The sequence below is a fragment of the Siniperca chuatsi genome, linkage group LG16 (assembly GCF_020085105.1).
Source record: "Siniperca chuatsi isolate FFG_IHB_CAS linkage group LG16, ASM2008510v1, whole genome shotgun sequence".
Classification (NCBI taxonomy): domain Eukaryota; kingdom Metazoa; phylum Chordata; class Actinopteri; order Centrarchiformes; family Sinipercidae; genus Siniperca; species Siniperca chuatsi.
In genome coordinates this window covers 16,520,175-16,542,051 of record NC_058057.1, presented here as the reverse complement: position 1 = coordinate 16,542,051, position 21,877 = coordinate 16,520,175, and the positions used below count along the sequence as shown (strand labels likewise).

The window sequence follows — 21,877 nt, the reverse complement described above, 5'->3', positions numbered from 1 at the left end:
TCTGAACTATGAATGTCTGTACAATATTTTGTGCCAATCCTTTGAGTACATGTTGAAATATTTCACAGGCTAGTTGAGAAGTTTGACCTCCTGTTGCCACTACAGGAAAAATAAGAGTATCACCAAAGTCATTAGAATTTTTCCTCTAGGGATCTTGAATATCTGTAGCAAAATGACAATCCAACAAGATATTTCCCTCTGAACCACAAATGTCAACTTCATGGTGGAGCTAGAGGAAAAGTTGGTGAAAATCAACAAAAAGCATTAGAAGTCGTCATCATCTGGGGACTTTGACGGTCTGTGCAAAATGCCATGACAATCCATCCCATAGTTGTTGACATATCCGAGTTTGGACCAAAATGACAGCCCGATCGACCAACATCTCTAGAGCAATGCCGCTAGCATGGCTAAAAACTGAGTTAACTTAACACAATCCCTGGTTCTTTGATAACAGATGATCATCACTTCAACTAAAAATACTAACGTAATTCCGTTTTTTTAATTTATATAAATAATATTCCTTAATTGAGTGCATGTGCTTGAAGAAAACAAATGAAACATTGCTGTGTGTGCATGTGTGTGACTGTTAGTTGAGAGGGACTGGTTTGGGAATGGCATCGAAGTCATGACAGCATATACCCCCAACAAGAAAACAGTGGCTGAGAGACACAACAGAATATTTACTTAGTATGGCCTCTAAAATGTAGTGGAACAACACCTTTCGCCTGAACATGCAAGTGTAATTGAATTGTTTACTGCAAAGCTATTGTACAACTAACCAGAACAAAGTACCTCACCCATATAAATGTGTGAATCTTTACTTTCAGGTTAAGCCAACAGTGTCAGTTACAGTACAGGAATCACTGTCTCAGCAGATACACAATGTTTGCAGGACACTGGACAACAAAGCTATGACAACAAAGCTAGTTGTTGAAAACATGATCCTGGTCAAATATTTACACTGTTGTCTATTTCTTTAGGGTTCAAGTAATCATAAGGCAGCTCAAGCTCTGAGTTCCTCTTGGTAATAACCACACTGAGGGATGACAGCTCTGCTTGAAAATCCTTGATCATCTGTAAAGCTGCAGACTCAAAGCGTTGCTCGGGATAAGTTCCCAGAGGTACCTGACAAAGACAAAACCAAAATGTCATGTTAGGGAATGGGCAATCTATGAGAGGAGGAGAATTGCTAGTCACAACTCTGGCAGAACAGGAAAAACTACATGTCAAACTTACAAAATCATCATATTTCCTGCTGATCAGCCACACAAATGACATAAAAAGTCCTGCAGAATATTTATTTGGCAGAGTCGCCAAGATGGCCTCCGTGCTTGACTGTCCCTTTGTTGTTGGTGGAGCTTGGTGCAGCAACAGTGGACCATTGGGAATCCAACCTATTAAATCAAACTTTGGAAGACATACAGCAGCCATTAACACAAGCACTATTAACCTTGAGCTGTACAATTACAGAAATAGTTAGACATTTTGAGAAATTATTCCATTACTCTTACTGTTAAATGTTACTAAGTAATACATTACAGCCCAACAGCCAGTTAGCTTAATTAATAAAACGACAAATTGTCTTTTACACTTTTTATACACATTAAAACACAAGATGTATAACGTGTTAAATCAGTGAACTTTAGAGGTGTTGGTAGGTTGATTTTGTTACCTTTGGACAGAGCCAGGCTAGCCTTTTTAAGTCTTGATGCTGTGCTAAGCTAACTGGCTGCAGCTTCATATTTACCATACAAAACACAAGAGTAGTATCAATTTTTTCATGCCAAGTCTTAGCCAGAAAGCAAATGAGCGTATTTCCCAAAATGTCAAACTATTCCTTGAAGTCTATTTTTAATTTTCATCTACCGTTTCAAGTAAATGTATTATAATTCATTGATGAAAGAAAAAAAGGCTAATGTAAAAAAAGGTAAATTTACCTTTGAGGACAATTTACAATTATTGCATTATTTTTACCCTCTGTGATCTTGTCAGTAATCCAACAGGTGTTAATTCTCAGCATTACAAAAATGTCTACCTGTGCACTGTTCACTGCAGAATGCTGCGCTGATGACGTGAAGATCACCATAGTGACAAACTTGATAAGTTCCTCCACCGTTTGAAAGTTTGAAGGGATTCCTGTCAGGAATGTTCTTGTTAATATAAATCTACTACAATATAGAGCAAAGCGTCTAGTCCCTTTTTGTACAATTTATATCTATATATGGTATATTATACCATAATTGTATTTTTTCATCCTTTACATACTGCTGTCCATTTCCTGGAATGTGATAGATTTTTTAATGCATTCCTTCTCTACCCATAGGTGTGAATGTAAGCGAATGTGTCTCAGCCCTGTGATACAAGGCGCCCCAGTCAGTGTGTACTTCTCTCGCAACCCTGGTATAAGATAAAATGTAGAAATGATCAATTACAGGCAAGTTTAAAATCTGTGTAAGTTGAGTTTCATAACATACTGAAATGTATTAATCCAGTAACTGCCTGGAAAATGAAAAAAACTAACAAAAAAAAGGTATATTTATGCTTATGTTTATGCTTGTTAGTCATGTAAAGCATACATGATTTGTGGAAAATGGGCTTACACGTGCAGAGTCCTTGAATGTCTCTTCAGTCCATCCCCTCCATTCATAATTAAAAGATAATTTTATAGCTCAAAATAAATAAAAAGGATGACATGCAGATCAGATGAGACCTGGTCTGTCTGTCTCCTAGAAAAGGGACTCCTGCAGAGCCTCAAGGTTTTACATACTAAATATTTATTCAAGCAATTTAGAAGAGGTGAACATAACAGACTGTTAGCCACAAGTGACACACCTGAGTCACCATTTCCCAGAAATCCATAGTAGAAGATCTCATTGACCCATTCCTGGAGCTCTGAATCTGCAGACACTTCACTGTCAGATGGATAATAATATGCCACCATTGCCTTGACAAAGCTGAGGACAACAATAATGGTACCAGAATCAGAATGGTGAATACATTTCTAAGTTGAATTATGAATTACAATAGCTAATGAAAGCAGAATGTTAATGCTGATCTAGTTTTAGCTACTTTTTGTTTCAAATAATGTATCTAATGTGCCATATATTTAATCCTCAGTTCATACAAGCAGGGTTGACTTCCAGCAGGCAGAAGTTCACCTGTTTGTGATGCTCCACAGCCTCAGTGCATCATCTCTGTAATAAAAGTTTGGGATGGACTCCAGTCCTCTAGCTGCAATGTTTTCAGGCAGGCAGAGGGAGGTGTAGGTTGTTTGGGAGAGGCTCCGTCTCATTAGTTCCGTGAATCCATCTCCTCCAAGTGAAGACTGAAAAATAAATAACATGCCTGAGATGGTTATGGCTTCCCAACAAATATTCAGTATAAAATGCAGTAATGTAAAATGCCAGTCTCTCTCTCTCTACATAAAATGTTCAAACATTTCCAATTTACTGTTACTGGTCAAAATATTTAGAATCAATAGTAGAATTTATCATGTCAATGTTATTAAAATAAATGTCTAGTTCAGGAAGAGAAAAAAGAAAAAAGAGACAACACTCTTTGAAACATGCAAATGTACTGAAAGTATGCCACAGAGAATTTTTATAAGTCATACATTTCCAAGAGTTCTACCAGGGCCATAAAGTGTAACACGAGCAACGATGTTTGTATAGAGGGTATTTCGATGATGGGGGATCAGCAGCTGTGAAGCAGGGAAAGAGAGGGGACATTGGTGACAGTCATGAACTAAATAAGAACATAAAGCTGAGGTAAAAATGTTTTGCACTCCAGTTTAGAAAAAACAACCCCCCACCACGAAAAAAAAAAAAAAAAAACAAAAAAACCACTAAAAAACAGCCTACCTTGTACAAGGGGTGAATTATTGGGAGGTTGCGAAGTGTCGCCATTGTAAAAACTTCTGCCAGTAGGTGAGTCTTCTGCAAATGAGTGACCAATTGTGCATAGAGGGCATCTACATGCCTCACAAATATCTTGGCCAGCAGCCAGTCAGACTCCAAGTCGCTAGGCAGAAAAATCGGGTTCTCCTCTGAAGGCTGCTGACCGAGCTGAGGAAGGAGGCATATTAAAGTTTGCAGAAGTGGATCAAAAACAAAAAATGTATTAAGTCAGAGAGATAATTCACTAGATATGAGAAACCTGAATAGCAATGGGCAGTAGTTTCTTCTCTGGATTTAGGTACAGCAGGCAGAGAGCAGCAGTCAGAGGTACCGGTTTACCATCAATAACTCTTGTAGGCAGACCTTCCATGATCTTGTAATCACTAATGAATATATTGCCCTTCTGTAGAATATAAATTACTAATGTGAGGCATTCTAAAAAGGATGGAGGAGTGGTAAGGGAAAAAAATATTTAAGAAAAAACATCTTTAAAATAAAATCGCAGGAAATGCAATTTTTGTACCTTCATCTCTGCAGTCAAAGAGCTTCCGTTTGCCAGAAAAGGTTTCATCATTTCCTCTGTTACAGGGAAGTTGGAGGGAAGCTTTGAGCAACGTTGGATTATATAGGGGTTCAGTCCATTAAGAAACTGGTATCCAAAAAAGTCATCGTCCTTCCAATGCTGCGACACATACTCTGGGACATAATCATTTATTTTTACAGAGATGTATTACAGATACGTAAAACAAAAAAAACCATGCTATACTAAAGATCCTACCTGACAAGGGAGACTTTTTGAACCAGGAGAACCCCTTCATGGCCTCAAAGCTTTCCCACTGCTCAGTAGAATTTGTCACACCTTTCAGTTTGAGCTCAGCTGATCTGGACAAAGCAAAGTATTTAACTTTTGTTCATTGCACCAGTTATTTGTGTTTGATTCAGAGGACTGATTTTCATAATAATGATAGATTGTAGCACTTACGCTGCTTGTTGCATGTATCTAAATTGAAATACTTTTGAGAATGATAAGCTGATTTCTGCAGGAACAGCGGTTGGATCATAGAGGTTTAAGTTGTACGACATTCCGTCTGCATACTTATCCCATCTGAGGAGGAAAACAGGAAATAAGGACATCCAAAAGTTATGAATAAGAATCCCAGTCAATGTTCATAGAGGTGCACCGTGTTAAACCATATATTCACTCACTTGAACATTAATTTTTGTTGGACCAATTCTTTTTTCCGTTGCTCTACTAGTCGTGGATGGAGATCTTCAAAAGCTTTTGTAGCTGTGTGGATTAAAGCCCACGGATTCATTCAAAAAATAAAACATTTTACATAAAGTAGCTCCTTACAAGTGGAAAATACTTCACTAACCTCTCCCCCCTCTCAACAACACAAATCCTCCTCTGGACAGCCATCTGTGACAGGGGAAAAGAATTTCGTCCTCCTCCGGTGTCCTCACCATTATCTTGGAACAAAACCAATCCTTTTCCAGGGATTCAAGGAAAGGATCTTTTTCCAACTTGAGGAGAAGAAGACATCCTAAAGAAAAAATTGTGGTCACAGAACACTTTCCCACCTGTGGTTGGAGAGGATGGTGCAATCAGGAACATGAACATGGATCAAATGGCTAAATATTAATATGGGCATATATTAAACTTCTTCCATAACCAAAGAAAACCATTCCCCCACCAAAGTTTTGTACTCAATTCCCATCAGGCCGCCAACAAAACTGCTAATGAATGATTAATGTTTAAAGTTGTTTTTGTCAGAGAGAAAAAAAATAAAACCAGCAAATTTTTGCTCAAAAATATAAATATAAGTTAAATAATAAAAACCAATATGAACAATTACATTTATTGTACTTTTCACAAATTACCTTTGCGGTTTTATTATCCAATCCAAAACTCAGTTGAGTGCGCCTAGATTGACTCTCAGTGCCAATCAAGGTAACATACAAGTTATCAAATGTGCCTGCATGCAGCATGCTTCCTGTAGTCACTTCCAGAGTGTACACTGCCATGATGCCTGGCTAGCTCCAACAACTGAGACATATAAAAGCAAAAACACTGATTACTTGGTTTTGATTAAATAAATAGCTTTGCTCCACCCCAAAACTGTCAAATATGATGGCATTAAACATACACAAACATGATAAAGTTTCTATTCTTGGTAAACAGATGAAGCTCAGATGAAGAGCGGTTCATTAATTAGAACCACTACACATGTTTAGCAGGAATCCCAACACCACTTGAGCAGTTTAACAGCAATCACAGGTGTTGGACATTCCCTAATTACAAGAGTACTGAGACCTCAGAGTGAGTTCTTTTCTAGGAGGTGATCAGTCCACCAAAGAGTAAAACTTTGGTCCGAAATGTGTCCAAATTCTAAGTAATGATGTAATTTTGCTCTTATTCTCACAATTAAGAATAAGTGCCATTTATAAATGTTCCTAAGTGTAAAGATTTGGTCTCAGCCTGCTCTGCTCTGACTTCCTAAGTCAGTTAAGTGGCAGAAGCTACACACTTTCCATATTTTGAAAATGTACGATAATAAATTGATAAAAGATACAAGGTCTGTCCCAATAGCTACACTCCTATGACATGAAAAAGTTACATGATGGATTCAGCATAATTACAATCAAATGTTCACATGTTTGTTTTATTCTTCCTAATGTTCACATTAATCACATATGTCAGTTATGAGGCTTTTTTTTTAATAATGAAAAGATCAACATATCAACAAACCAAAACTGCGTGTGTTTAGGATGATAATATATGAATATGGTACTGAGAATGATGTTGTATATGATTTATATAAGAAACACAGGTCTTTATGTGCCCAGCTGAGGTCTGGTATTTTGCCACTTAATATTGAAACTGGATGTTATGTTAGTCTGGAAGAAGAAAAGTGGATTTGTTCAGTGTGTTGTCTGAATGATATAGAAAATGAATTTCAGTATGTTTTCAATTGTCCTTTTTACTGGGAACTGTGAAATCCTTTTTTTTTTTAGCAAGATAAAAAAAGAATTGATTTTGTAAATATGGATGATACACAAAGACTGAGTTGGCTGTTCATATATGAAACATTTAAACTATCAAGATAAACTTATTAGTTGAGCTGTGAAATACAGGAGTTCTGATGAGTTTGAATAACAATGAACAAGAAAACATAGAAATTACAAATTAAATACATAAACTAAAGCCAGGAAACTTTTCCAGTTCTTGGTCAAAAATAATTAACATTTTACAGGACCTCCACAGACAGTTGTCACTTAAAATGGTTAATCTTGAACTCATTTAAGATTTGTATGTATAATATCCCAAATAACCTATATTGACAGGTTTCATCAACACTTCTCTCGTTGGATAGACACAGAAAGTAACCGGTCTAAAATGACTTGCGAGCTGGCGGTTGACCTTGGTATATGAAGGGGACGGTGCACTGAAGACGCTTCGTATGTCACAGACAGATGTGATGTCACAGATAGATGTGGTGTCATTGGAGTGGAATTGGTCACTTAGATGCGATTCCTATTGGGAAACACCTTACTCTGTTATCAAAGAACTTAGGGATTATCTTAAGTAACCCAGTTCCTCTTCTCTGAAAATAACAGAAGAATACATTTGCACATGCAAATCAAGCCTTCCAGTCTATAGATACTAACATACTGTAGCCTTCTCCACCTGGCAGCTACAGCTTTCTGGGAAACTGACAGCACAGAAAAATATCAGGATATTCAGTAAATGATCAATTGTTTTTTATTTGTTAGGGGTTTTTTTTGGCCATATATGCCATTATTAGATAGCTATAGTAGAGAGAGAGACTGGCAGCAAGGATCCACCACCCCCGAGTTTAGTTCCAACATGAGGTGGACCGTTTTGGTTTTGTGTAAAATATCTAAAAAATTGATGGATTGCTATGAAATTTGGTACAAACATTGATGTTCCCCTGACTTTTTCTCTAGTGCCATTATCAGGTCAGAGATTTCATTTGATTTTCATTTTGATTTCAAGATTTTCATTTGTTCAGTACTTTTGGATTATGGCCAAATACTATACATGTGAAACTAATGACATTCCCATTAGCAAATGTTTGCATGCTAAACATCAGCATGTTAGCATTGTCATTGTGAGCATGTTAGCATGCCGATGTTAACATTTAGCTAAAATGAACTCTGTACTCTGAACTCATCAAGTTTTTACATGATGATACAGCTGTGCAATTCTGAGAAAGTTACCGATGGATAGTCATTGAACTATGTTTTTAGTGGAGTTCATAGTAGCCCAGATCCAGTTTATGCAAAACCTTTTGCAGATTAGAATTCAGATATGTAAATTAGAACCACTCCAGGAGGATCTAACTCCGAGCCCTGTCACCATAACAGACCCACACAGCTTAGTGGAGTTACACTGCTTAAATAAAGGCTTAAAAACAATGTTAAAACATACAATGGCCACAAGCACTACAGTTTCTTATGTTTCTTCCCAGAAAAGGAAAACGTATGAAGTTGCACTATCCTGGACCTAAGAAGAACATCAGTTCTTTGGAACAAAGGATGGATTCAGTTGGAGTTTACCCCCACTTCAAATTAACAGGCTACTAGGATGAGATAGTATGGTGCACAAATCAATCAACAGATTTGCAGAGCCAAGGAAATTTCCTCAGTGTCCTCAACGTTTTCCTGAAGAGAGCCTTGAGATTCCACAGAGGGGCTCGCAGGTGAATAGTTAGTCCCTATCTACTTGACCGCTGTTTTCCTGTATGGGACATAAGTTGTCATGAATTTTATGCCCTCCCTTAAAACCATTCACACTCCACTAGTACTTACCATAGAAAATAACTCCACATGAAGTCACACTTTCAGCTGTGGAGTGCACTGTGCATTGATGGACCAAAATAATGTTTGGAGAGAACTTTAATTTATTCATTTTCTCCATTTCTCAGCACATGCACTCCATTTAGAGATATTATCTATATAAATAAAATACTGAATTACTTAAAAATGTTTTGGTTACGTGATGATCTTTTTGGGGTCCTTGGCAGAATAAGCTTTATTTGTCATGACTGTTTTTATACTGATTGTTTTTGTAGGTCTTACCTACTAACTGCCACCAATGTGCCAATTGTTGCATTTTTGTCATTTCTATTTTTTATTTGGACAAAATATTAGAAAGACCTCTCTTTATAACCCAATACACTTCAACAGCACCTCAAACTATATTCTCTAAAATGACCATGCAGTTGAATCAACGCCTCTCTCTGAACATTATAACCTTCATGAAGCTAGGATTTATTGCAGGGCTGCTGTATTAGACTGCATTAGTTTTAGCTAGGTATACCTAATAAACTGGCAACCAGAGTGTATATAAATTGCTGTTCTTAAAAGTTGCACTACAGTTAAGACAGGATTTTCACACCAGTAGTGACATGGCTCTGTTCAATATAAGATGTGAATGTCTATAAGTAAAGATATTTTTCTTTTATTCAAGCACCTATAGATAATAACAACAATGACATTATATATTGAATAAATAAGGAGAGCTTTAAAGACAAACAAATATATAAAAAGGCTGTAAAGACTTTATTAAATGGTAGCAAATCACATGCATTATCGGGCTATCCTAATATTAATATCCATCTGTTTTGACTCACATCCTGACATCCTACAAACCCAGCCAACAGACCCCTCTATGGGGATCAGATAAACTAGATCATTGAGGGTCACATATCAACAAAAGAGGGGATTAGCAAATCTTGTGTAAAGTGCTGGCATAACTTCTGTCACACAGAAATAGTGCAATATATCCAACAATCTGCTTTTTCCCCATTACTACTGAAAGGCAAGATAGGGTAAACATTTAAATTCCACTTTCTCAGTATATCATACAGAATAATATAAATCTATTGTGCATTTTTGTCTTCAAGAAAATATATTTTATCTTACCAGAATAAGGGCGCATTTTCAGCACAAATCCATGCAAAGCTAAATGCTTAATGTTTTTTTTTCTCCACATAGATACCACTCACAACAACAGACCTTCACTGTGGCAAGTAAGGTGTTCATTAAGGCTTCTTCATAATCTAGTGTAATACAGAAAGAGTTCATTGTTTTCAAGACAGAAAATCTTTAATTGCAACATCCTCATAATACCACAGTGAATCTTGTGCAGCTATGAGAAGTCAGCCTTGCGTGGTCAGGTGTTAACGTGTCGCAGGACGCGACGCAGTGAGTGTCCATCTCGTGCAGTACACATGGCAGGAAGGGGTACAGGCTCTGTCTTGTGCTCCACTATGTTGTAGTGGCACTTCTTAAGATGGTCCGACATGCTGGGGAGATCAGTGAAACCCCACGACAACACTGGGCTGAAGGCAGTGCTGAATCTCCACACCTGCAACAGTAAATTAAAAATAAATAAATAAATAAGATGTTGGAATGAAGAGGGCACTGCATGTTGCATGCAATGTTAGTAGGGCTCCTGTTGATTTGTTACATGCAATTTCCATACAATCCAAGTGTAAACCTACACTCCTAGCTTTTGTTATGGTATCCTCCTATATTTAAAAGAAACAACACTTTGGGAAATACACTTACTTGCTTTCCTTTTTTTTTCCTCTGCTGTTTTTCAGGGGTTATGTGCCAGACTATTTCTTGGACAGAACCAGTTGCCAGACAATGAGCAGAGACTCTAGGAAGTTACAGTACTGCCAATAAATAGTCAAATTGTTGTTTTTACAGTTTGTTTTTTGTACAGATCAAACAAATGAGACATAGCTTGTTAATTAATAAGCTTTAAAATAGTGCTGGTCGGTGGATTTTGTTACCTTTGGACAGAGTCAGGCTAGCTGCGTCCCCCTGCTTTCCAGTCTTTGTGCTAGGCTAAGCTAACTGGTTGCAACTGAAGCCTGCCGAACAGACTTGAGAGTGGTATTAATCTTCTCATCTAACTCTCAGAAAGAAAAAAAAAAAAGAAAGCAAATAGGGCATTTCCCAAAATGTCAAACTACTCCTTTAGAAATTTTAATTTAAGTTCAAAACATTCATTTTAGGTTTTGGGGACACTACTCCACAAAATCAGTCTTTATCTTTAAAACAGCTTTGTAATAATTCATTTTTATTCAATGATGTTACAAATATGGTCACAGTTATTTTTATTGTGCTTATAATATCGTACTATTTACTGTAGAGCTACAGCAGCACATCAGCTATTTGGAATGTTGCCTCTTAGAAAAGCACATACATTTTTGTAACCGTTTTGATAAGTGATTTAGAGTGATTCAAAAATGCCATCAAAAACACTGACATATAGTAGGTTCACTATACAGGTTTTCTACTCACTCTATTTTTGATCTGCCATGACACAGTGCCAGGAGCACCAGGGCCCTGTCTTCGCTCCCACTGCAGCTCCACTATGCCCCTGGTCTGAAGGAGACTGGCACACACCTCCCTCATAGTCCGTGACACCAATGACAGCTGGCACAGGCTGAAACTGTCCAGGAACCCAGCTATGTGCCACAGTATCTCAATGGGAAGCCTACTAATTTGGTCAGACTGGGAGTCACTTGGAAGTTTTGCCCTTGGGCAAGGCTGAACCCCGAAAGACCTGAGGTGCCTGTCATGAACCACCTTGGCCCCCTGGGTGGATGGGTAAAACCTCCGCTGGGAAAATGTGCAGCCATAATATGCCAGGGGGCAGCGGTGTTCCATCCACCCATTGAGACCAGCGTGAATGTCACCATGGACATTTGTGAAATGGGAAAAAAAGTGGTCCCGGCGGAATGACTGACCACAGACAAAGGGGAACATGTGCTGGTAGCGGGGGTTAGGAGGGAGGTAGCGGTTATGTGGGACCGCCTCCACCTCCAGAGCTTCAAGGACAAGGCCGAGGCGGAGAGTGCGGAAAGGGCTGGGATAGGAGAGCTGGGGGGCAGCATGGTCACAGGCAGACGCAGAGGCCATGTCACCCACTCTAGTGTTGGTTACCAAGATTGCTGCAGGGAAAGTGAAAGTCTGTGTGCCAAAGTCAACACGGTAGCCATCAACATAGACTGTATCAGAGATCCTTCTACACTCTCTGGACTCCTCTAAACAGAAGAGGAGGGCTGCTGTGATCAGATCAATCTCTCCCAGACCCATGGGGTCCTCATCCTGCTCCAGGTCCGAGGTATCGACTGCCTTGTCCTCCATTTTTGGTCGCAATCTATACAGTGACCTGTCTGGGATGAAACCTATCCGTCCATTAGCTAATGACCACTGGCCCTGGCCCCTAAAAAACTGGTAGCTGTGGAACTTACGCTCAGGTCCATGGTTTTCTAAAAGAACTAGCCCCCTATCTTCCAGGACCACATGACCAGCCCTCTGTGCCACACCCTGGCTGACATGCACTGGAGATGCCATTGGTGGGTTGACTGGCTCCTGAGAAACCCCATCATTCCTGTCATCTTGCACCTCAGCAGGACAGGCTGTCTCCAGACTGGCCTCCATTGCTCCTGACAGTGGTCCATTTGTTGTGTTCCTCAGATCTGTTCCTTTCAGAGCCCCACTTCCTCTTAAACAGCTAGAACAAACACTTTGCTCCTCCATCTCTCTTTTATTCAAATCATCAGTAGCTGCATGTGTTTTGTCTTCTAGTCCATTCTGAAGGTCTCCATTGTTGCTCAATCTACTACTCTTCTGCATAGCAGCTCCTCTGTTCACACATTCTGTGCTGCTGTCAACAGAGTTGGTACTGCTAACAAATTCTAAAGCAGCGGCTAAGCTTCTTGCAGTCTCAACTGTGGCCTCATAGAGTTTACTGAAGTGCTCCTCATTCAAGCCATTAATTCCACTGACAATTTTCTCCTTTGCCGAGCCTGGTAGGGGAGGTTGTGGCTGATGTGAGGATGATGACTCTGAAGGTGACTCAATAAAGGTGGAGGCCTCTGGGGCAGATGTAAGCAAAGCTGAGTCTGTTGCCCTGTTCTCCTTACTAACAGGGACAAGTGGCTCTCCCTCTGCAGTAGGTGCCATGGCAATCACCTTGAGGGACTCCAGTAGTGTACGCTGGTCCTGAAGGGCAAGTGCCATGTCCAGCTGCTCCACCTCCTCCACACCACGGCTCAGGCTCTCATACGAAGTATAGTCCAGGCAGCTAATGGGCCATCTGTTCCACTCCATGGTGCAGCACACCACTCCAGCTGGACACACTTCGAGGTGTGCATACATTTGGTTGCGCACCAGGGTGGCGGGGCAGCCATAGCCACTGTTTAGGCAGGGGACCCTCACAAGTGGGCACATCAGGTGGTGCTCATTAACTTTGCAGGAGTGAAATACAGCACCACACACCAGAGGACAGGTGATAAGATCACAAGAAATGCCTGGTTGAGGTCTGACCATGCATCTCTGGTTAACACAGGAGATACAGTGAACGTGGTCCTCCTCCATCTTCAGAGCTGAGGGGACAGAAAGCTTCTGAGGGTGACTGAGAGAAAATTCACTGTCCTGCCAAATAAGCGGAAAGAGCAAATAATGTCAGTTCATTAAAGATAATACAAAACAATTGATTACCGGGGGGAAATTAGTTGTGTGGCATATTATACAGAGGCATCAAAGTCTGTTTCACCCCTGTGAAGTGCACGGTTTCAATATTTTGTGTCACATGGCGACTACCACATGATTGATGATGTAAGAAGTGTTATACGTCACTGGTACTTCGGAAAGCGCTTCATTGAGTTTGACAGTTTTAAAAGTTTTGCAGCTAAACTATATGCTCAGCTGATACATACTGTAACATTGGTGGAATGAGAAAAGTGAATAATGGAAAAATATGTCAATGTGCACTAGAAAGAGATGATAATGAGAACAATTTGACCTACCGAGTAAAAACATTTCATAAAAGTAATATTTTTAAGTATCATTCTCCAGTCACACACCACATTACATTGCCTCTCAAATAAAATGTCACATAGATGCTATGTTGTGTTGACCGCAAAGGAAAAACACATCAGCCCACAGAGGACATACAACCTATACTACACCAGGTACATTCAATTTTCACGTCACCAAAAATATTTGATATGCAGGCTATCTGGACAACACATTTTTGAATTATTTTAGTGTAGCATACTGCACAATAATATGTGCATTTACTGCAGCCTTTCTGAAAATATAAAAAGCCTATAAATAGCCTTCTTAGACTTTTATTGCACACATTTAAGATTAAAACTATGAAATCAGCCTGGTGTTGGACCAGAGCTTTGGCCCATTTGTGAATGGCTGCTATAATTACGGCGAACCACCAGATGTCACTGTGGTTGCTGAGATCCATGCCACAAAGCTTCACAAAACAGATTTTAACCTACCTTATGGTAAAAGTGATTTAAAAATCAACACTGATAGTAACATAACAGCCTCCTCATATATAATAACACATTAACAAAGTCAATGAAACGGCACTACGAAACAAACTGAATGACTAAGCAAACCTAAATTGTCTGTGGCGCTGGTGTTCTGTCTCTTGCCTTGTCTAGAGCCTGCAGACTGTGAAACAGTGCCCCCACTCCACCCTATGTGGAAATTAACTGCAGTCATGTGATGCATCTACAAGGCTGTCTCATCACACAAGTACCTTATTAGGAAGCTCAATAACAAGAAGGTCAAAACCTTTCCTTTTTTAAATTTTAAGTTGTGAGACAGCTCCAGAAAGACCTTAGAAAACAAAACAATTCAGTATTAAATCTTTGAAAAAAACAAACAAAACATGTAGCTTTATCTGCCCTGAAGTTAAATTGGCAGTGTGATAATTCAAAAGTTACAATTTGATTGTGTACACATTGTATGATTTCCGTTAGTATAAAATAGCAAAGTATGATGATTTCTTAAATACTAACTGCAAAAACAATGTACTATAAAGATTAGTATATACTACATACTAAGTGCAATTAAGTATGGAATTGGAACACAGAATTTTGATAATTTCAGATGTAGAGTAACTGAGAAAGTTCTGCAAGTGAGAAGCTCATCTATGATACTACTGCCAAGTACACAGCACCTGTCTGTCTGTCTCTATAACCACTTTATTAAGTAATGTATTAAAGAGGAATGGCTAGCCTGTCATTTCAAAGTCTTTGGCTAGGATTATAAATGCGGCTTGCATGTACATCAGTAACGTAACCGTACATCACCTAACGTCAACTAGTTAACTAGCTTTGGTTAAATTACTTTTTAGCCAGCAGTTAACGCTTATCAGGCTGGCTCACTTGACAAGTGAGGCGCATACACCGATAACAACTTAGGGCAGCTGCCTACCAGGGATATACGGTACTGTAGCTAGTTTGTGACAGTTAAAGTTTACTTACAACAAGCAGCACTATAGCAAAGGCACCGACGATAACAAGAGAAGCGTTTGCTACTGTGCACAGTAATTTATATAAACACCCCTACTACAAGCCAGTTTGTTGTCAACTGTTCTGTCGCAATTAAATCAGCTTGTTTTTGTAACAATGGCTAGCTAGCTTACACCGGCTAAAGTTGGCTAACAACAGCTAGCCAGCTCGGAAGTTCACAACAAGCTAACTTAGCGAGATAATGTTGGTTTAGCATGCGAGTAGCTTCTCACCTTACCGTTGTGTTGGCAGGAAAACGTATGATAACATATGTTTGGTTGTTATATATAAATACAATTAGCTTTAACTGTAGTTGCCTCTGTGGAGAAACTGCCAGTGATGGCTAGCTACAATTCTTCTCCCTCAACCTCCTGTTTTTCTGTTCAAAACTTTATTGACCTAAACGTACATCAATTTCACATTTATCATTACAAGTGTTCGTATGGACGTGAAAAAAGAAAAACGACAAAAACAGTGAAGGAAAAATAGAATGAAATGTATTTGTGTAGCTAGATACTCCTTTGTAATGTTAAAGAATTTAGCAGAAATGTCCGGAAGGAGCGTTTTAAAAAAAAAAAATTTACTCATAAGATTAAATCATTTACACTGAGATGTATCTTGGCGTCATTTCCTTTAAAATACACTATGACATCTTCAACAAACTGTTTGAAATTGTACTTGTATATTATGATAGCCTAATTAGATATACTAATCTGACCAGTAAAATTACATTTGTAAAAGAGATCGGTAGTTTTTGTGCAATTCATTTCGAATATGCTTATTACTGCATTTAGAATTAGTGATATCTATACCACCTATAAATAAATTAAACCATCCGAAATAGCTTTGCAAACAGACGCAATTTGATATAGGTGATAGGGAAGTTATGATACATTCATGGCATGGCAGTTAATTTTAAGTGCATATGTGTCCGTTATTAATAAATAAATCAGACACAAAAGATACTTGGCCTTCTACGCAAACCACGTCAATCTTTAGACGTAATGCATTGCCTGACACATTTTCTTTTAATTAACATGCAGTAAGCAGTAACAAACAGGAGAGGTCGCTGTTGCACCATTCTTGCGGCCTCCTAGCCGGTAATTGTTAGACTATGCCTCCATTCATTGTTGTTAACTGGAGGAGACGCCACGTTTCGAGGTCGGGATCACCTACAAAACAGTACCCCTGGAGCTGGAGGAGCTGACTCATGGACACAACAGCAGGACAGTGCTTAGCAGTACTGAACACACTTGTCATGAGGTGTTGAAACAAACCAATGCAGTCATTGGGACCATCGCCATTTACATGATATAACATCTAAAATAATTTGCAATGACTTTTCCTTTTACATTTTTTATCCTTAGCTAAGTAAGCAAATGAAAAAATACAGTTGTTGTATTTGTATCGCAAACTCAAATTTCTAAATGCTTAATACTGTAGGCCTACGTGCATAAGCTTAAAATGGTTACATATAAAGATAAAGTTATTATAAATTGTACGCTGTAATAAAACCTATGTTCAGTGGATTTTGCATGAGAACAAAATGCAATCATAGCATTTGCTTGGATTTTCTCTGTCAGACTGTTTTCAATGTATGCTTTTGTAAATCCAGTATACAGTATATGAATCTAAGAATGATGTCATGCAGACATTTGTGATTCACTGGTTCACGTGGTTAATATGAGGTTTACTACCAGAGCAAGGCAACCATAAGAAATCTGATACTAAAGTCCTACTGTTAAAGCTGAACTGAAAGTGAGAGAATAAGTGACCACCAAAGGGTCTGCCATGACGAGACCAGGTTCTCTCTCTCTCTCTCTCTCTCGCACACACACACACACACACACACACACACACATGGTATTTGACCGTGCACTGTGCAGATGCCTTGCAAACTACCAACCCATGACACAGATAATAAATGGGTAAAGAGAATGAAGGATAGGTGGATGGACCATTTACTTAACCACCAATGGTGCTGTGAACTTCGCAACTCACCTTTGTACCGCCCACCTGTTTGTTTTGTCCGCGGAGCTGTCCGGGGCTGAAAACTATGCCATCCTTTGCAAGTTTTCAAGTGATTTAATGTGGCATTTTAGACAACAAGCATTTATGTAAGATTTTTGGTGCTGTTGTATGTAAACTGTCGCATTTTTAATAGGCTATCAATCCTACTTTGATGAAAAGGACAAATGTTGCCAACTTTCCTGAGTTGGGCAAAGCAAGGCCTAACATGAAAAATAGGCTTGCCAAAAGATTGATTGATGGGGTTTATGTTTTCAGAAAATAAAACAGAAATGTATGTTTATTTTTTGGATCATCCAATTTTTCACAACCGTAAGCAACGACGGTGACATCAATATTACTGAGTGAAAGGGGGAAGAAGCCTAAAAAGAACATAATAAAAAAATACAATATACATATTTCATACCATTTCTTGATAATTATATAATTGATCAGTCTCTCTTGACCAATACTACATCATAAAAATAGCAATAGGTCTACTGCTTAAGTCATTGGAAACCCTTGCGGTCAACCCACGCAGACTGCAGTCCTCGAATAAACCGAGCACCGCCGTCGCCCTTTGCCCTGAAGTGTGGCTGCAGCATCCAAGAAGTCTCTCCTTCCAAACATGTCACTTTTATTCAGGTTCAATATCAGATGCTCGCTCCCGAAGCCCCGGGCACCAGCAGTGGCAGTGTCATAGCGACTCCTTTATAAGTTTATTTGTGATTTATACCGCCTGGCGTGAGTCACGACAGGACCCTACCGCGTAAACTGCATGCCCCCGGGAGTGGACAGTATCTCACTCACCGTCTTCATCACTGAGGGGCGGCGTTGTTTCAGAAGTTCTATTCAGTGATAGTAGCTTACACTGATCATCATAAGACAAACAATCACTGATATGAAATATATATATATAGTTTTATCTAACATATTTCCCAGTGAAAACATGTTTGCCTCAGGCCTAAACCAGTTGACTTAGAATATCATAATGCAGCACCTTATGGCATAAATGTCATCTCAGGCTAGAGTAGTGAGGAAAGCTATATTCCGCAGGTTAAAGAGTGGCAAAACGGAGAACTATGATTGGCCTCCGCTGACTTAATGACTAAAATGTCATCAGTGACCTTCAACCAAACGCTAGATGGCGCGATGCAAACTGTTGACTGCTGTCCGTGGTGCTGAACACATCCGTTGTGGTCCAGCAGAAACCAGAGGCCTCAAGTAAACTCAAGGAGTGAACATATGAGGTGGCCCATATAAGTCACGAAGGATCGCGGTGCTTTGGCGGCTCTGTCTGCTTGTTGTTAGCACTTGTCAGTCCAACATCCTAGAAACTCCCTTCAGTTATAGTGAGCTGTCATATAATTCAAATGGTGATTAACGCCTGACACCAATACCTATTTTGAGAGGGAGGGAGAAAGTGTGATCTTTCGCTCTCCCTCTCAACATAACAGAATTATTGACACACTGAATATTAAGTTGCTACAAATATTTAAATAAACACAGTTTTGTACATTTTTCTGATAGTGCTACAGATCAAAGAGCGTTTTCGCTCGACAATTCCGCCTGACAAATTCCTGTATTCGCAGGAGCGACCATTTCCTTTAACCTGCATCTATCTAATAGGCTATACTTTCCCGCCAGACATTTCCAAACCTGCTTATATGAAGTGGAGAAAATAGCGTGCATGAGATAATACTAATGGCAATGTAATAAACGAGCGTGGGTAACCAACTATCTTGCTCAGAAGCTCAAATGCTCTACTGGTGTGATTTTTATAATGTATTATACGTGACAGCAGATTTCGATGTTTTTTACTGGCATTTTAGCTCTGATAAAACATAACAGGTCTTACTCTCATAATAGCCTACATGTTTTAAAGACTTGCAGGCATAAGAGGTAAATACTGCGGAAAAGGCGATGGTGGCGGGGGGATCTTTATGTTCACGTTTCGAGTTGAGAGAGAGAGAGAGAGAGAGAGACTCAAGTGATACAGCCGAGCACCACGCGCTACAGAAGACGGACGAAGGCACGCGACGTGTCTCAAGGATTCAGGTAAGTTTTGATGCAATATACACAGAAAAAAGCAGCTTAAATATGTACGATGTAAATAGGACAGTGAAGAAGATGGAGAGACATAATAGTAATATATTACTAATATATTATATTATATAGTCTGTTGAGAACAGACCATTCATGTTATGCTTCTTCCTGCTGAAAGATATTCGCTTAGTTCGTGTATCATTATTATTATTATTAGTATTGTTATTATTATTATCAACCGATGCTACCTTATGCTGTAAGACAGATAAGAAGAATGTACGGTACGTTTAAAACAAAACACCCAAGGGTATGTTGTATCCATCCTCATGTAGAATATAAATAGGAGTCGACTGTGGAAGGATAGTTTCTCGGCTTTATTTAAAACTAGTTGAGTCAAACCGAGAATGTGTTGGTGAGAGGATGACGAGCCCAGGCAAGAGTCCCAAACACGTCCTTGTAATGTGTTTGGAAAGCGCGCTGTCCACGGTGCTGAAATCTGGTTTCTGCCTGATTTTGTCAATGGACAGCGAGCACAGTACTTTCAGCCTCTCCCGATACGTGGTACTGGCTGTTTGTAATAAACCACGATTGTTTGAGAATTTTTAAAGTAGGCTACCTGGCTGCCCCCTCCAGTGCTAACCACCTGCACGGTTGGGCAACTCCCTGTGGACAGCAGTCCTGTTCATCCACTGTAGGCTACTGCCTGTTGATCAGCTGGCTGTGAGTTACGTGCCTTGCTCAAAGGAACCACGATGGTATAAGAGAGGCATGAGGACTGTTGCCAGTCGTAGAAATGTAAAACAGGGCGTTGATGGAAAGGAGCATGCGTGCTTAGTCAACTCTTTATACATACATCTTAAGCACATCTGGCCTCGTTTCTCCCAGCTTACATGTTACAGCAGTTTGTCTTATTTTTCTGCAGGTGTGCGCGGATATTCCCCGGGTCTCGTGCTCACAGATCATGGTCGCTGGGATAAACGTGGATGTACTGACAGACAGCAGATAGTATGCCTGCGCAGTTGGCACGGCTCACGCGATGTGGCACAATATGGCACGCGTAAAGATGAGTCTCTTCGCTCTCCTGTGTCTCCCCACGTTTTTCTTCCGCGTCCTCGTGCTCTCGCACAGCAGCAGTATCTACGAGCGGTCGGTGGTCCCTCGCGCCGTGTCCCGCTCCGTGGCTCGCATGGACGGAGACGTGATCATCGGCGCGCTCTTCTCCGTTCACCACCAGCCGTCTGCGGAGAAGGTAGCAGAGCGGAAGTGCGGAGACGTCCGCGAGCAGTATGGCATCCAAAGGGTGGAGGCCATGTTCCACACGTTGGACCGGATCAACGCCGACCCGAACCTGCTCCCCAACATCAGCCTGGGCTGTGAGATCCGGGACTCCTGCTGGCACTCCTCTGTGGCCCTGGAGCAGAGCATCGAATTTATCCGGGACTCCCTTATCTCCATCCGGGATGATAAGGACGGGTCCAAATGGTGCATTGACGGCACCCCGTCCCATCAGCCTCCACCCTCCAAGAAGCCCATCGCCGGAGTGATCGGACCGGGATCCAGCTCTGTGGCCATTCAGGTGCAGAACCTTTTGCAGCTCTTCAACATCCCGCAGATCGCCTACTCTGCCACTAGCATCGACCTGAGTGACAAGACTCTGTTCAAGTACTTCCTGAGGGTCGTGCCCTCAGACACTCTCCAGGCCCGGGCCATACTGGACATTGTCAAGCGGTACAACTGGACCTATGTGTCTGCAGTGCACACTGAGGGTGAGACCCCCATCACCATAATGTGCCAACAGCCATGTTGTCTGTTAGTCTGGTAGTAGGTTTATAGTGCCCTCATCATTCATCATGGTGTTTTTAATTACCCATCATGACATCACTACAATATTCTCATTGATTAGAGAGAGATTTGAGAGAGAAACATACATTTGCTGTGATATTTTATTCCATCATTTTGAAAATATTCAAAAAGATTTTTTCCCTCAAGACTTTAAATTGAGATGTACTGAGGAAACTGGAAAGATAATTATATGTTTATGGTAAACCAATGGCTTATGAAATAATTTGATCAAATGACCGACAAAATGTGTATAAACCAGCTAAATGGAGGGTTTTGGGGCCTACATCCTCAAACATCACAGTTTTTTTCAATGGTCTTTGAGTGCAACTGTGCAGGTGCACTTCAATGTCTGTCTCTTAAGAGGAACTGCATGTCAAAGAAATGTAGACACTCCTTTACCCCTCTATGTACAGTATCTGCCTGTCTCAGTCTTTTGCTCTCAGGCTTCTTAGTGCAGCTAGTTGCATTCATACATGTGCGTATGTAAGTATATCTTCATTAGGATTTTTATGCAGTTGTCTGGAGTGTGAGGATTGTGTGGACATTACTTCAAGTATCTTCCCACACATCCCATGCAGCATCATAGAGCTGTGTGTGCATTTATTAAATAACCTGCACTAGGGTATGGACTCTAAGTAGAGTGTATGCTGAGAAAACATTGGGTGGTCCTTCCTTTTGGAGAGATTTTCTTTTGGAAATGTTAAATTAATTCCATGGTTA

General features: G+C 40.0%; 3 protein-coding genes across 16 annotated transcripts in view; 1 reads left to right on the top strand and 2 right to left on the bottom strand.

Moving 5' to 3' along the window:
• Window positions 1–802: 802 nt before the first annotated feature.
• Window positions 803–6,184, bottom strand: LOC122863176 (polyunsaturated fatty acid lipoxygenase ALOX15B-like). Of its 8 annotated transcripts, none has more exons than XM_044169383.1 (15): window positions 6,044–6,184; window positions 5,778–5,943; window positions 5,273–5,477; window positions 5,103–5,184; window positions 4,879–5,001; window positions 4,675–4,778; window positions 4,420–4,592; window positions 4,156–4,299; window positions 3,861–4,064; window positions 3,614–3,700; window positions 3,159–3,325; window positions 2,833–2,954; window positions 2,036–2,136; window positions 1,237–1,407; window positions 803–1,125 (listed from the first exon to the last, which is right to left on the bottom strand). In XM_044169383.1, exons 2-15 carry the CDS (start codon window positions 5,919–5,921, stop codon window positions 949–951), a joined length of 2,004 nt encoding a protein of 667 aa, XP_044025318.1. In that variant the 5' UTR covers window positions 5,922–5,943; window positions 6,044–6,184; the 3' UTR covers window positions 803–948. The 8 variants fall into 8 exon arrangements, with proteins under 8 accessions (XP_044025318.1, XP_044025323.1, XP_044025322.1 ...); XM_044169388.1 differs by having other exon boundaries at window positions 4,420–4,475; XM_044169387.1 differs by having other exon boundaries at window positions 5,103–5,175.
• Window positions 6,185–9,459: 3,275 nt separating this feature from the next.
• Window positions 9,460–15,836, bottom strand: LOC122863173 (F-box only protein 30-like). Of its 5 annotated transcripts, none has more exons than XM_044169380.1 (4): window positions 15,496–15,814; window positions 14,506–14,585; window positions 11,238–13,379; window positions 9,460–10,290 (listed from the first exon to the last, which is right to left on the bottom strand). In XM_044169380.1, the coding sequence occupies exons 3-4, from the start codon at window positions 13,320–13,322 to the stop codon at window positions 10,096–10,098; spliced, it is 2,280 nt and encodes a 759-aa protein (XP_044025315.1). In that variant the 5' UTR covers window positions 13,323–13,379; window positions 14,506–14,585; window positions 15,496–15,814; the 3' UTR covers window positions 9,460–10,095. The 5 variants fall into 5 exon arrangements, with proteins under 5 accessions (XP_044025315.1, XP_044025314.1, XP_044025311.1 ...); XM_044169379.1 differs by having other exon boundaries at window positions 15,501–15,814; XM_044169376.1 differs by lacking the exon at window positions 14,506–14,585 and having other exon boundaries at window positions 15,501–15,836.
• A 3,354-nt stretch (window positions 15,837–19,190) lies between these two features.
• Window positions 19,191–21,877, top strand: part of grm1a (glutamate receptor, metabotropic 1a) — a 32,581-nt gene continuing 29,894 nt past the window's right edge. For all 3 annotated transcript variants that reach the window (XM_044169374.1, XM_044169373.1, XM_044169375.1), the window contains exons 1-2: window positions 19,191–19,327; window positions 20,238–21,081. In XM_044169374.1, coding sequence (XP_044025309.1) covers window positions 20,352–21,081 — 730 coding nt within the window. In that variant the 5' untranslated portion in view covers window positions 19,191–19,327; window positions 20,238–20,351. The remainder of the gene's footprint in view (window positions 19,328–20,237; window positions 21,082–21,877) is intronic.